This window comes from Scyliorhinus canicula, chromosome 8 (assembly GCF_902713615.1).
Source record: "Scyliorhinus canicula chromosome 8, sScyCan1.1, whole genome shotgun sequence".
Taxonomy (NCBI): domain Eukaryota; kingdom Metazoa; phylum Chordata; class Chondrichthyes; order Carcharhiniformes; family Scyliorhinidae; genus Scyliorhinus; species Scyliorhinus canicula.
The window spans coordinates 62,427,497-62,441,024 of NC_052153.1; the positions used below are offsets into that span (position 1 = coordinate 62,427,497).

The 13,528-nt window shown below is 46.2% G+C and overlaps 1 protein-coding gene across 1 annotated transcript in view; it reads left to right on the forward strand.

The window, feature by feature from the left end:
- glis3 (GLIS family zinc finger 3) overlaps positions 1-13,528 on the forward strand; it is a 716,605-nt gene that overhangs the window by 596,743 nt on the left and 106,334 nt on the right. Inside the window, exon 8 of the mRNA XM_038804655.1 lies at positions 4,785-4,966. Coding sequence (XP_038660583.1) covers positions 4,785-4,966 — 182 coding nt within the window. The remainder of the gene's footprint in view (positions 1-4,784; positions 4,967-13,528) is intronic.

Here is a 13,528-nt window from a genome sequence, read left to right on the forward strand (position 1 = left end):
ATGATCCATTCATTTCAGTTTTGGACTTACTTGAAATCAAAGACAGGCTACAAGGATGCTCTCCATTCATGGCTAAGGACATTCCTATAACACCTTTGGGAAGAAGCAAAGGGCTGGTGCAGTGAGAATCATGTACTGAACCCAACTTTTAGACAGAATGCTGTTTGCATCTTGAAGCAGTTCTTCAAATGCCAGCAGATCAAGAGGCAATTGACTGTTTAAACTCTCCCCACCAAGGTTTCCAAGATCATTGTCCTCTGCTGCAAGCTCAAACTACATGGCAGTGTAAAAAGGCCCAGCTATGGAGGTGGATTACAAACTAAAAACAAGGCCAGGTCAGAATGCCGAATGATGTCCCTGCAAAAACAACAGCATGATAAGGAAGACGGATGCATTCAGTGTTCATCCAAGAGACATTCAACTTAATGCCTAAGCTTTAAAAACAGTTAGCTACATGGTACCAAGAAAGTAATTACAAGCAACTTATGTATCATCCTCTTCACTTACCCAGCTAACATCAGGGCACATGCTTTGCTATGCTGCTTCCTTTTTCTAGACAATCTGTAGAATCCGCCAAAGTAGCGCATATGGACCATGCAGGTAGAAAACAAAAGTAAGGTTTATTTACACGATATAAGAATCTCCACTCCCCGAAGGGTCTTCCTTCAGTCGGGGTATTTATACCAGTGAGCTTTTCCCTTGTTCAGGGGAAGCCCTGCTCCCGTTAACCGGTAAGTCCGTTCCCTGTGGAGGTCACGGAAAACCTAAATAGTTCTTAAAGTTCTTATGCTGTCTCCTCCGTGACGGTTATAAAACTCCTCCCCCCACCCAACCCCAAGTCTGGAGAAATATTCATGTCTATGGGTGCGTCCCAGGAACCAAATATTTTCTTAGACCAGCTACAGCCTTTGGGCATCTGGCATCCAGAGGGAGGAGCATTTTTGCGTGCAATGCCTAGGCAGGGTTCAGCAGGACACAGACAGCCGTGAGCGCCAACAAAATGGGCCCCAGCGGTGGCAATATGTCCATGTTGGTCTCGGAATCGGAATCCAAGGGGACTTCCTCTAGCATCTCAGCGACCTCAACATCTGAATCCGGCTTCTCCACGCTGGGCAATCGAGGCTAACGGTAGCATCTGTGGCAGAGGTGGCAATGCGAGTTGATCCACGAGCCGATTAGACTCGCGACCCTGTGCCCATACTTGATGGGAGACTGGTTCCATCTGGGTTAACATGATGCCCGGTATCCACATGGTGCCCTCAAAAAAGTTGCAGATGTGCAGCAGGTCTCCCAAAGCAAATCTGCGCAATGTCGTATGCCGGCCTGCGTCAGCTTCAGTTCTGTCCTGGCGGACTTTCCTGGATAACCCAACTCAACCGGATGCAAAGGCGGTGACCCATCATAAATTGGCCAGAGCGGCCCCTGACGTGGCATGCAGCGTCATCCGGTAGCAAAAGAGTAACCTCGCCAGTCAAGTCTCCCAGGAACACAAGGTCTGGCTTTTCATTCCGAGCTTGAACACCTGGACCACTCACACCGCTGATCTATTTGGTGCCGGTGGTGCGGGGCGGTATGCACCTTACTTCTGTCGTTCATGCTCATGATCACCCCAAACTCTGCTCTCACGAAAACTGTTCTGAGAACAGCACTTCAGGTATCCCGTGTGTGCTGAACGATTGCCGCAGCCTGTCGATGGTGGTCTGAGCTCTCGTTGACTGCACCATCCATTTTGAGTGGGTATGGACGACAATGTGGATCATTGCTCCTTGGAACGGTCCCGCAACATCTATGTGGAGGCAGGACCAAGGACGGCCGGGCCAATCCCATCCTCATCGCCAGTATAAAATACGCCAAGTAGCATGCATGGACCAAGCAGGTAGAAAACAAAAATAAGGTTTATTTATGTCATACAAGAATCTCTACTCCCCGAAGAGTCTCCCTCCCTGAACTGGGCTCTGATACATCTTATTCTGTGATCTCCGCGAGGGTTATAACACAATCAAAACTAATCTTCTGGACAAAGTTGACATAGAATGTATCAATTTATTCACCTCCTCACTGTTACATGCCAGTTATGTTGGTATATTTTCCCATGATACGCCCTTTCAGTGCTCGTGTTTTTTTAAAATTCATTTACGGGATGTGGGCATCACTGGTTAGGCCAGCATTTATTGCCCATCCCTAGTTGCCCTTCAGAAGGTGGAAGTGAGTTGTCTTCTTGAACCGGCGCAGTCCTTGCAGTTTAGGTACATCCACTGTGTTGTTCGGGAGGGTGTACCAGGGTATTGCCCCAGTGAAGGAACGGCAATATATTTCCAAGTCAGGGTAGTGAGTGACTTTAAGGGGAACCTAAGGTGGTGGGATTCCCAGGTATCTGCTGCTCCTGGCCTTCTAGATGGTAGTGGCGATGGGTTTGGAAGGTGCTGTCTAAGGAATCTTGGTAAGTTACTTATGTGCATCTTGTAGATGGTACACACGGCTGCCACTGTTTGTCAGTGGTGAAGGGTTTGAATTTTTGTGGAAGGGGAAGCAATGAAGCAGGCTGCTTTGTCCTGAATGGTGTTGAGTGTTCTTCTTGAGTCTTTGTTGGAGCTGCACACATCCAGGCAAGTGGTGGGTATCCCATTACACTCCTGGCTTGTGCCTTGTAGATGGTGGACAGGCTTTGGGGGGGTCTGGAGGTGAGTTACTCACCATAGGATTCCTAGCCTTTGACCTGCCCTGGTAGCCACAGTATGAATGTGGCTAGTCCAGTTCAGTTTCAAATACCTCACCATTTACCTTGATAAAGAATTCTTAAGTTATGGTGATGGTGCACTGACGTGATGCAACACGGGCCAAAAGCAATGTAAATATTGTGGTCACTCATCCCCAAGGCTCCTCTCTAGATTGCCAACTAATCCTTTCTCATTGCACAACGCACACTCCAAGATGGCCTGTTCCCTTGTTGGTTCCCCAACATACTGGCCTGGAAAACCATCCCCTATGCACTCCAGAAATTCCTCCTCTATTGTATTGTGACTAATTTGAGTCGCTCAATCCAAATCCAATCACAGATGTTCCTTTATCGCATGCAACACTGATTTCCTGTCTAATGCTATTCCCAATATTACCATTGAGGTTTGGTGGTCTGTATACACCCCCTACAATGTTTTTTGCCCTTTGATCTCAACTTCTCATCAGAGGTAGTGCTGGATAGAAGACTAGCATTTCCCTCCAAGGAGGATGAAAAATATGAATTATTTTCAAACACTCCTTCAAATTCAGACATGGAGTGGCAAAGTCAGAGGCCTGAGACCAGAAAAGTAAAAGTGAACAAAAATTGCAATTAAAAATACAATTAAAAAATTAATCTTGATGATAGATTGGAATTTAAATATTTAGACATAAAGTGCTGACACATGCTCCACATAATCCAGCAAAATATACTTTTTGAGTGTAATGCTGCTTAAATTGTGGTGACGGTGCACCGATGAGATGCAACACAGGCCAAAAGCAATGTAAAGTTACCTCTGCCCCAGCCATAACAATGCACAATGATCATATCATTTTCATCCCACAAATCACAATTCTTGATCCACAGTAATTTAATTCCAATCAACTTGAATCATATTTGGAATACTGTCTCCCAAACTGGAGCAGGACAAAATTTCTCTGTCAAAGGGCGCACACAAACCTCCAAATAACCACCTGCCAAAGGTTCAAGCACCACTTGCCCGGTATGTGGCAGAGTTTGCAGATTACGCATTGGACTTATCAGCCATCTCTGAACCCATCAACCTAGAGTGGAAGCAAATAATTCTTGATCCCACAGGACAGCCCAAGAAGACGGACAAAATTAAGACAGCAAGAGATGATAACACAGGAAAGACTAAATTATAAAAACTCAAAGTCTACAACTAGCTGAGAAGTGTTTGCAATTTTAAAGATACTTTCAGGTCCTATCCACATCTACTGTAAGAATAGTTCAAGCTTTGAGATGGTTTTACATGTTGCATGTTGCAAGTAGGGGGATTCTGAACTGGCAGAAGATAGGGACAGAGAGAACACATCTGATATAAATATCAATGTATCTGCTTCCAATGTGACTGCAATTCATTCATTGTGACTTCCAATTCAACTGGCAGTACTACAAGTTGAACAGGAAAGATGTTTAAAGGGCAAGTCAAACAGTTCACTGTTCTGCCGCATTGTTTCATCACATGTATCTGAAAATTCATACGCCAACATAAGAAGCACAACTTTTTCCTAACAGTTGAGGGACAGAGGGGAACAAACTATGAGCATTTTAGAAACAGCATCCATATGGTGTCAAATGCCTTCTTTTTAGCAGCAGTAGGTTTCCAGTTTTCCAGTGGAAAGTTCCGATAAATGGAGAAACTTAGATGTAGATTGAAAGCTGTCCAACATACCAATTTATATATGGCAAGTGGGACTATTCATAATGGCTGCAGTCACCAATGTCAGCAGGCCAGGAACTCAGTAAGTAATTTATGAACTATTTTAAATGCCATAAAGTACTACTAAATGAAACCATTCTTTTGTAGTACAAAATGACTTGCAATTGTTTCCCAGATGCCAAACCTAATGTGAAATTGTTCAGGCTGTGCGCTCTATTTTTGACATCTTTGGACTTTTACCACAATTGAATGCAGTACAGGCACCCCAAGGTTCTTTTCAAAGTTCATCTTAAGTGGGCATTAGGCCCCATGAATATAAGGGCTAATTTTGTAAAACGAAAATGTCAATTTATGTCACTGTGTCATTTCTGATTTGTCCGGCAGATTTGCAGCCTCAGACCCTTCTCCTCACCACATCAGTCCAAGGAGAATTACAGCACCACCACCCTTGATGCACAGAAGGACACCACAGCCACCCCAAATACAGCAGTTTTCAGGATCCCACCTCAAACCCTACCCACCAATTACAGCCTCTTCGTCACATTCCAGCAGTATCCATGTCCAAGGTAAGAAATAAGGAAGACCTACAGCAAAAACACAGTCAAATCCACACTGGAAATCTTGTTGATAAATGCAAAGTTCTGCAATGTTCTATTGCAAACTTTTACAATTTCCAATTTTCCTCCTTTAGTAATCAGGAATAGCAAAACTTGTCTCTGCCAGGGTCAAATCTATTTACATGCAATTTTTCTCCTGTTCTTGCAAGAATAATGAACATTAGGAAAAGTTCTGAACTGTTTGCAGTTCAGCTGAGCAGTTCTTAACTATAGTTAAACATTTTCTTGAAACGAATTATTTAAAACCTCAAATAGGGTAGTTCATTTGAATGCAGAACAGGAGATAGCTGGGATTTTCCTCCCCTGATGCAATCCACAGTAGAGGTTGGTGAGTCAGGTATTCTTCCTTCCTGAGGCCATCAGCACTGACCCCAGTGAATTTTCCACGGACATGCATATTTACATATTTTCAATGGATAATTGGTGGTGTTGTCTTCAGGAGCTCATCATTGAGATGGGCCGGAAATGGCAGCTGCAATGGGAATTGGGAGCAGCTTAAAACGTCAGACAGCCTTCAACAGGAAACTGATTTTGCTGTCTCCATACAGATTCAATAAAATGGAACTGACAATCCATTGTATCTCTACTTATTTGACTTGTGCTTTCGGCTAGCACTGTGTTAATGCAGAGTTGACCACCGTGGCACAAACTGCCATTTCATGAGACAGAAAACTGCGGGTGGGAGTTAAAATTGAGTCCAAAATGCAGCAATCAATTAAACATTCCATCATGCAACTCGTATGTTACTATGAAAAAAATTAAGAAAAGGTTTCCTTGGCCAATTATATTCCCCTCGGCTTCACTGAATTTTGGCACTCTGGGCAAGTCAAGAGGTCACCACTATATGATAAGTCATCAAGAAATCAAATAGGGAATTCAAAAGAAAACTCTTTGCCTCGAGGGCAATGAGAATGTGGAACTTGCTACCACATGGCAAATCGTTTAGATTCATTTAAGAGGAAACTAGATAAATGCATCAGGGAGGAGAGAATAGGGATTTTCACTGATAGAGATTATTGAGGAAGGATGGAAATAGGCTGGAGTGAAGCATAAAAGCTGACATTGACAGGTTTGAGCCAAATGGCTTCGTCCTGTGGTGTATATTCTATGCAATGCCCTCTCCACTTCCTCAATTGTTCTTCATGCATTCCTTTCTTCCCTTAAGGTTGTCACTGCCAGCTTCCATGCTGTTCCATCACAAATCATTGATCACTACCTTCTGGCCTGCCTATCCTGCTTACATTTCCCTTCCCAGCCATTGCAATCCATTTAATTTCCTTACATGGACTCAATGGCCTAAATGGCCTCCTCTTGTGCCGTAAATGACTATGGCTCTGTTGTTCTTCAGTGCTGTCAATTTCCTCACCCTTCCTTGTCTGACCTGCTTGAGACCTGCTGTTAATGGAAGGGACTCTGGCTATTACATGCAGTGGGAGCTGACACTTGTTCATACCAACCTGAGGTTTGCATTGGCATAAATCAAATTGACTGACAGCAGGTTTCTCATAGGAGCAGCATTGACAGCAAAATACATTTTTGTGCACAAAAACTGACACAAAAGCCCAGATTTTCACCCCCAAGTTGGATGCATGGAGTCGAGAGATTTCCTAGCTCTGCAAACCCAGCCTTTAAAAAATGTCCTCCCACAAGTTGGAGTTTCAATTGGGGGATGGGGGAACAGGCTGAAATAGGAACTGAGGCAGAACGAGAGCAGAGGCTAACAGGTGCAGAGGAAGACTGGGTGGAAGGTCTAACTGTATGCATCACACTGTTTTTAAATAAATAAAAGATTAAAACAAAAAAAAATCCTCTAGCTTTCACCTCTCATCTGTCCTTATCCTCCACACACACTCCTTATGCTCTATCCATGCCAAACAGATGCCGACCCAAGCTCCCCATCTACACCCAATGACCCTCATGCCAATTATGGCCCTCTGCCGAGCCACATGTCCTATACCGTTTTTTCCAACCCATACCCCCCAAAAACCCCATGGCCTCTCATTCACTATGCCAACTCGTCTCATATGCCAACTCATACACCCTTTTCTCTTTCACCCTCCATGCCAATTCACCTCATATCCTTGGATACTTTCTGGACAGCTTTGACATTTTGTTGACAGTTGGACAGTTCCCTGGCAGCTTGACAGTTCTAATTAGTTTGTGCAAAGAAAAGTGCATAATCATGTTTAATTTTAACAATCCCAAATGATGCCTTACCTCCCAAAGGGTTCCTTACCTCTCCCAAAGGTGTGTCAGGCCTCTATTCAAAGCGGTATCTTATCACTCCAAAGGGGAGGGGTACCCTGGCTATCCAAAGAAATCCAGAAGGTTCAGACCTCTTCTTACCTGGTTGAATCAAGAAACTCCATATTTCACACTCCTGGCCTTCCAAAATCCCACTTCAGTGGAAGCAGCTGGTGATATAAATGGCCAGCTGCCTCCGTAAAGCCCTAGCCTGACTCCAGTCCCCCTCCCACAATGATGGCAAATGCTGGGTTCAGAACTGAGATATAGAATTTTCAGCCATTTCTAGGGTGTTCACCATCCTTTCCATCCATTTCACCAATCTCCTTTCACCAAAGTTGCTTTCCTGACTTTTTAGCTTCCTTTCATTCATGCTCTGATCTATTGTAGAATTAGTGTTTATCCTCTGACCTTTTTTTCATGAATTCCAGGACTTCCATCAGGAGCTGGACTCTCTGCCAGCGGGATGCTCCATTTTGCCAGCAGCCCGGGGGTTTCCCGATGGCGTGGGGCTGCCCCACAATGGGAAAGCCTAATGACCAGCCAGCGTAACGGAGCATGCCACTGGCGTGCTGAAACAGAAATGTGGCACAGCGGGGCGGACAATCCAGCCCCAGTTCTTTTTCCCCACTCTTTTCAATAATTTTACAAACTCATCAGTCAATAACATCTACTTCTGCTGATTAACTTATTCTGCATCAACTTCCTTTAGATAACATGGTATCAATATACACCATTTCATGCTATTGCAGTGCAATTTCAATATTCTCCATGCTACATAAAAGTGAAGTCTCAAAATCATCAAGTTATAATTTCCTGAGTTCCATCACTCTTCTCTTTCATAAGAAAATTTTCAAATTTGATGGTGAACGCATCTATTGGCCTTGGCACTTTACTATGGATTCTCATATTTTTTTAAATTGCAGATTTGGCTCTTGTCAGTTTAAGTAAAATTGGCCTCAGACACTTACAGCTGCACCAGATTTCGTCCCATTAATAGTCAATAGGTGGAAAATCGAGCCCACATAAATCTCTCAGTGAAAGCCAAAATACGTGATTCGAGAAATTGCTGTTACTGGTATTAGTGACCAAATGCAGAACACATTTGGATGATGTTCCTCTGTCTTCTATTTGTACAGGTTTTGACCCAATTAAGCAGATTAATAATACCGTTAAAATGGCAACATAGGAATATCTTATGAATGCATTAAATATATTAATCTGCTGAAATGACAACAGTCATTTCCGCCTGTTAAAGTTTCAAAAATTATTGTATTGTGCCTTTTTTTCATGGCCAAGAATGCCATCATCTTGCCTTCACATACGATAAACCATGCTATCAATTTCAGAGTTGCCGGAGCACACCAATCCCTTCTTGATGCTGAGACAGACACATTGCTGAGACTCTGAGCAGGATTTTTCATATCATTTATGCGACTTTAGTGGCATTAAGAAGGCAGTTAAGAATTACATTGACTAAAGAGCCATTTCTAAACCTAAAGGCAGATGTTTTTATGTCTTACATTGCTATTTATCTCATATCCTGCCCAGGAAGGGATCATACCAGATTGCATTCTTCTGGTTCAACACCACCTGCACTATTTCCTGGATTTCCAAGTACATGTGTAAGACATAAATGACGGGATGATATCACCTGACATATTTCCTATAATTTGCAACAGCAACACTCGCTGCAAGAATGCCAATACATTCCTGGCGTCCATCAGTGGTATGGGCCAAAAGGGAAGGGGGATTTATTATAAAGGATATTTTGGTGATATTCTTTTTAGAGTACCCAAATGTTTTTCCTTAATTAAGGGGCAATTTAGCATGGCCAATCCACTGACCTCACATCTTTGGTTTGTGGGGGTGAGACCCACGCAAGCACTGGGAGAATGTGAAAACTTCACACGGACAGTGACCTGGGGCCAGGATCGAACACGGGTCCTCAGCGCTGTGAGGCAGCAGTACTAACCACTGCGCCCCCGTGCCGCCCAGATATTTTGGTGAATTTAGGGAAAGTTTAAATATTTAATTAGAAAGGGCAATCTTCATGCAGCGTCTACACCGTGTAGCTAGATGCCACAACAATTCTCCTCATCTGTCTGAGGTGAAGGATGCAGCAGAAATGTCAATGACACTTGTGCCCATTCAAATCTTGCTAATCACCCTGAACCCTTGGCAACTGGCCTGGCAAACAGTGCAAGCATAGCGCACATGCAAGACCCAGCCTGCCACAGACCTGTCACCATTGCAGCACACAAGGTAAGCTTCCCTCTTATTTCTTCTTCCCTTCACTTTTCCTATTACTGTCCATCATAGAGTCATAGACATTCACAGCATGAAAATAGGCCCTTCAGCCCAACTTGTCCATGCCACCCAGTTTTTACTACTAAGCTAGTCCCAATTGCCCTATACCCAGCTTTCCCATAAAACTGTGTAAATGCTTTTTAAAAGACAAAATTGTACCCGCCTCTTTGGGCAGCACGGTAGCACAAGTGGATAGCACTGTGGCTTCACAGCGCCAGGGTCCCAGGTTCGACTTCCCGCTGGGTCACTGTCTGTGTGGAGTTTGCACGTTCTCCCCGTGTCTGCGTGGGTTTCCTCTGGGTGCTCCGGTTTCCTCCCACAGTCCAAAGACGTGCTGTTAGGTGGATTGGCCATGATAAATTGCCCTTAGTGACCAAAAAGGTTAGATGGGGTTATTGGGTTGCGGGATAGGGTGGAAGTGAGGGCTTAAGTGGGTCGGTGCAGAGTCGATGGGCCGAATGGCCTCCTTCTGCACTGTATGTTCTATATTCTACTACTGCCTCTGGCAGCTCGTTCCAATTACCACCCTCTGTGTGAAACAATTGCCCCTCTGGACCTTTTTGTATCTCTCCCTCCCTCACCTTAAACCTATGCCGTCTAATTTTAGACTCCCCTACCTTTGGGAAAAAATATTGACTATCTACCTCATCTATGCCCCTTTATTTTATAGCCCTCTATAAGATCACCCCTAAGCCTCCTACGCTCCAGGGAAAAAAGTCCCAGTCTATCCATACCAATCTATCCATACAAAAGTTGTTTTCTGGTTTCTGAGAGAGTAGAATGGGTAAGGGTAGGTAAAGTGATACACACTGGGCGCGATTCTCCGCCCCCCACGACGGGTCGGAGAATAGGGGGAGGGCCTTCCCGACATTTTTCCCGACCTCCCGCTATTCTCCCCCCCCCCCCCCCCCCACGGCCGCCCCACGACACGAATCGCTGCTCGCCGTTTTTTACGGCGAGCAGCGATTCTCCCATAGCCGATGGGCCGATTTCCCAGGCCTTTACGGCCATTTTCACGAACTCCAACACACCTGCTCTCACAGTTCGTGAAAACGGCCGCAAAGTGCCGTTCTGGAGAACCATGCCACCGTTGGCACGGCCGCACCACGGCCGTGCCAAGGGTGGCATGTGCCCGCGATCGGTGGGCACCGATCACGGGCAGCGGGTCCGAACCCCGCGCACTCTTTGTTCCTCCACCGCCCCGCTGGATCAGTCCGCGGGGCGGCTGAGGGGCATAACGGCCCGCGCATGCGCGGGTTTCACGCATATGCGTGATGACGTCATCTGCGCATGCGCGGATTGGAGCCGTCCAATCCGCGCATGCGCGGCTGACATCATCGTTTGCGTCAGCCGCCGTTAACCTTGGCGCGCGGGCTTAGCGAAGTTCGCTAAGCCTGCGATGTCGCGGTTCACGGGGCCCCGCTGCTAGCCCCGACCGGGGAGCAGAATTGGGTCCCGGGAGGGGGCGCGGAGGCTGCCGTGAAACACGGCCAGTTTCACGGCAGCCTTCACGACTCTCCGCATTTGCGGAGAATCGCGCCCACTGTTCTGCTGGATACAAGCACTGCTGGTGATACAATAGATGCACTTAAAGGTGTCACTGTCAGATGTAACATAACAATGTGTTGATCTTGCTTGGTCTGTCTGCATTTTAGAATTAGGGATTTCACTGTGCAAAATTCAGCGAGGTGGTTGGATCTAGGGCAATGAGGAGGAGATGCGGTGTGATCGATATTCCACTTCTCTCACATCGTGAAATGGCTTACCAATAAACTGTAGACAATTATCCATAATGGAACACCAAATAAACGGAAAATAGCACTTAGAGTCGGCGGGATTCTCCCAACGGGAGATTAAGTGCCGACGGCGGAGTGAAAACCGGAGTGTTTCACTCCGGCGTCAGAGGCCGCTCCTCGCCCCCTATTCTCCCACCCCCGGGGGGTTAGGAGTGGCGCCGCGTCATTTACGCGCCGGGCCTTGGCGCTACGTAAAAGAGGCACCGCGTAAATTACACAGCCAGCGCCGCGTAAATGACGTCACCCGCGCATGCGCAGGTTGGGCGGTACCAACCCGCACATGCGCAGTTGCCATCCTTCCCGCGGACGCCCCGCAAGACATGTCGGCGTGATCTTGCGGGGCGGCGGAGGAAAGGAGTGCATCTCTCAGAGGCCTGCCCGCCGATCTATGGGCACCGATCGCGGGCCAGGCCCCTTTTGAACGCCCCCCCGGTGCTTGATCCCCCCTCCCCCCCAACAGGCCGCTCCCGCAGTGTTCTCGTGCTGTTCACGCCGGCAGCGACCAGGTGTGGTTGCCACCGGTGTGAACACATCATATTGGGCAGGCCGCTTGGCCCATTCGGGCCGGAGAATCGCCGCTTGCCCGTTACAAACAGTGAGTGGCGATTCTCCAAGCGGCCTGCCGTAAATCTCGGCGCGCCGGTTTGGGGGGTGGGTGGGAGAATCGCGTGCGGATGCCTGGGCGGTGTGGCGGGACTCGCCCGGCACCCCCACAATTATCCCACCCGGCTTGGGGGGGTGAGAATTGTGCCCAGTGTGTGGGACATAAAAGAGGTTGGATCCGATTTGGACCCAGGATGGGTTGCAACTTCATGTGGAATGAGTTCTGACTTGGCATCTGCTTTTGACATGCCTTGCACTTCTTGATGAAGACTTCAATATCATTGTTCATTCCTGGCCAATAAAGTGTCTCTCTTGAAAGTCTTCTCATCCAATCTGTGTCCATGTGTAAGTGACAAAGTGACTTAAGAATATGAGGTTGCAACAGTTCTAGTATGATTATCTTTAAAAATTACTCTCTTGGAGGTGCATGGCTTATCCAGGTCATGCCAAAGTGCCCTCACATGTTCACGGTCATGCTGAATTGGATCAACCCATCCCTCAATTATGTTTTTCCTTGGTGTGGAATCTTTCGTAATTTTTTCTTGCACTGTTGGCAGTTCTATTGCGCACAATTTACCAGGTCAGTTGACGGACTTGTGTTCTCCTGCATGTGTAGTATAGCAGCCTACATGAGACAGTCAATATTGTTGAACATTCTGGAAATGTTAATGTTAGGCCATGAACTGAGGTTATAGGAATAGGTTCTGAAGTTGATCTGCTATTTGAGGCCTGACTAAATCCATGGATTGTCATTAGTGCAAATTCACAGCATGCGGTAGACCTGTGATCGCCTGGTATTTAGACTCCATGATGAGCTACACCTGTGGCACCCAGGAAGATTGAGGGTACTTGCACCCCAAGACGATGGAACCTGCATATGAAATTAGTGAACCATTGTATGCTGAAAATTGTGCAGTAGTAGATTTCGCCATGGCTATGGATACATGTCTTTTAGAAGTTGCAAGAATAGTATTTTGGCACTTGTCCTTGTGTCAGTATTGGCCACTAGTAGTGGTTACATATTTTCTTCGGGCATATAATTTGAATCTTGGCAAACACTTTGGATGGCATCTGTGTTTTCCATGAGATTGATTATGTGAAACCTGTGCATGCCGCTCTTATGCGAGGGAGATATGAGGAAATTGGGTCCAGAAATGGGATCGAAGATGTAACAGGCAATTTAGGGGTTAAAAAGACTGACGGAAAAAACTGATACCATGGAGTCAGAGGGCTACGCCCACACCTGGCCTGAGGTAAATTTTCCCAGTCAGACTTAAACCCGTTAGTGGGAGGGCAGCATGGCGACGCAGTGGTTCGCATTGCTGCCTCACAGCGCCGAGGACCCGGGTGCGATCCCAGCCCTGGGTCACTGTACATGTGGAGTTTGTACATTCTCCCCATGTCTGCATGGGTCTCACTCCCACAACACAAAGATGTGCAGGGTAGGTGGATTGGCTACTCTAAATTTCCCCTTAATTGGAAACATTAAATGTTAAAAAAAAACTTGTTAGTGGGATTACACAGGATGCCCCAGACCTATTGTCCTTTGGTACACTCT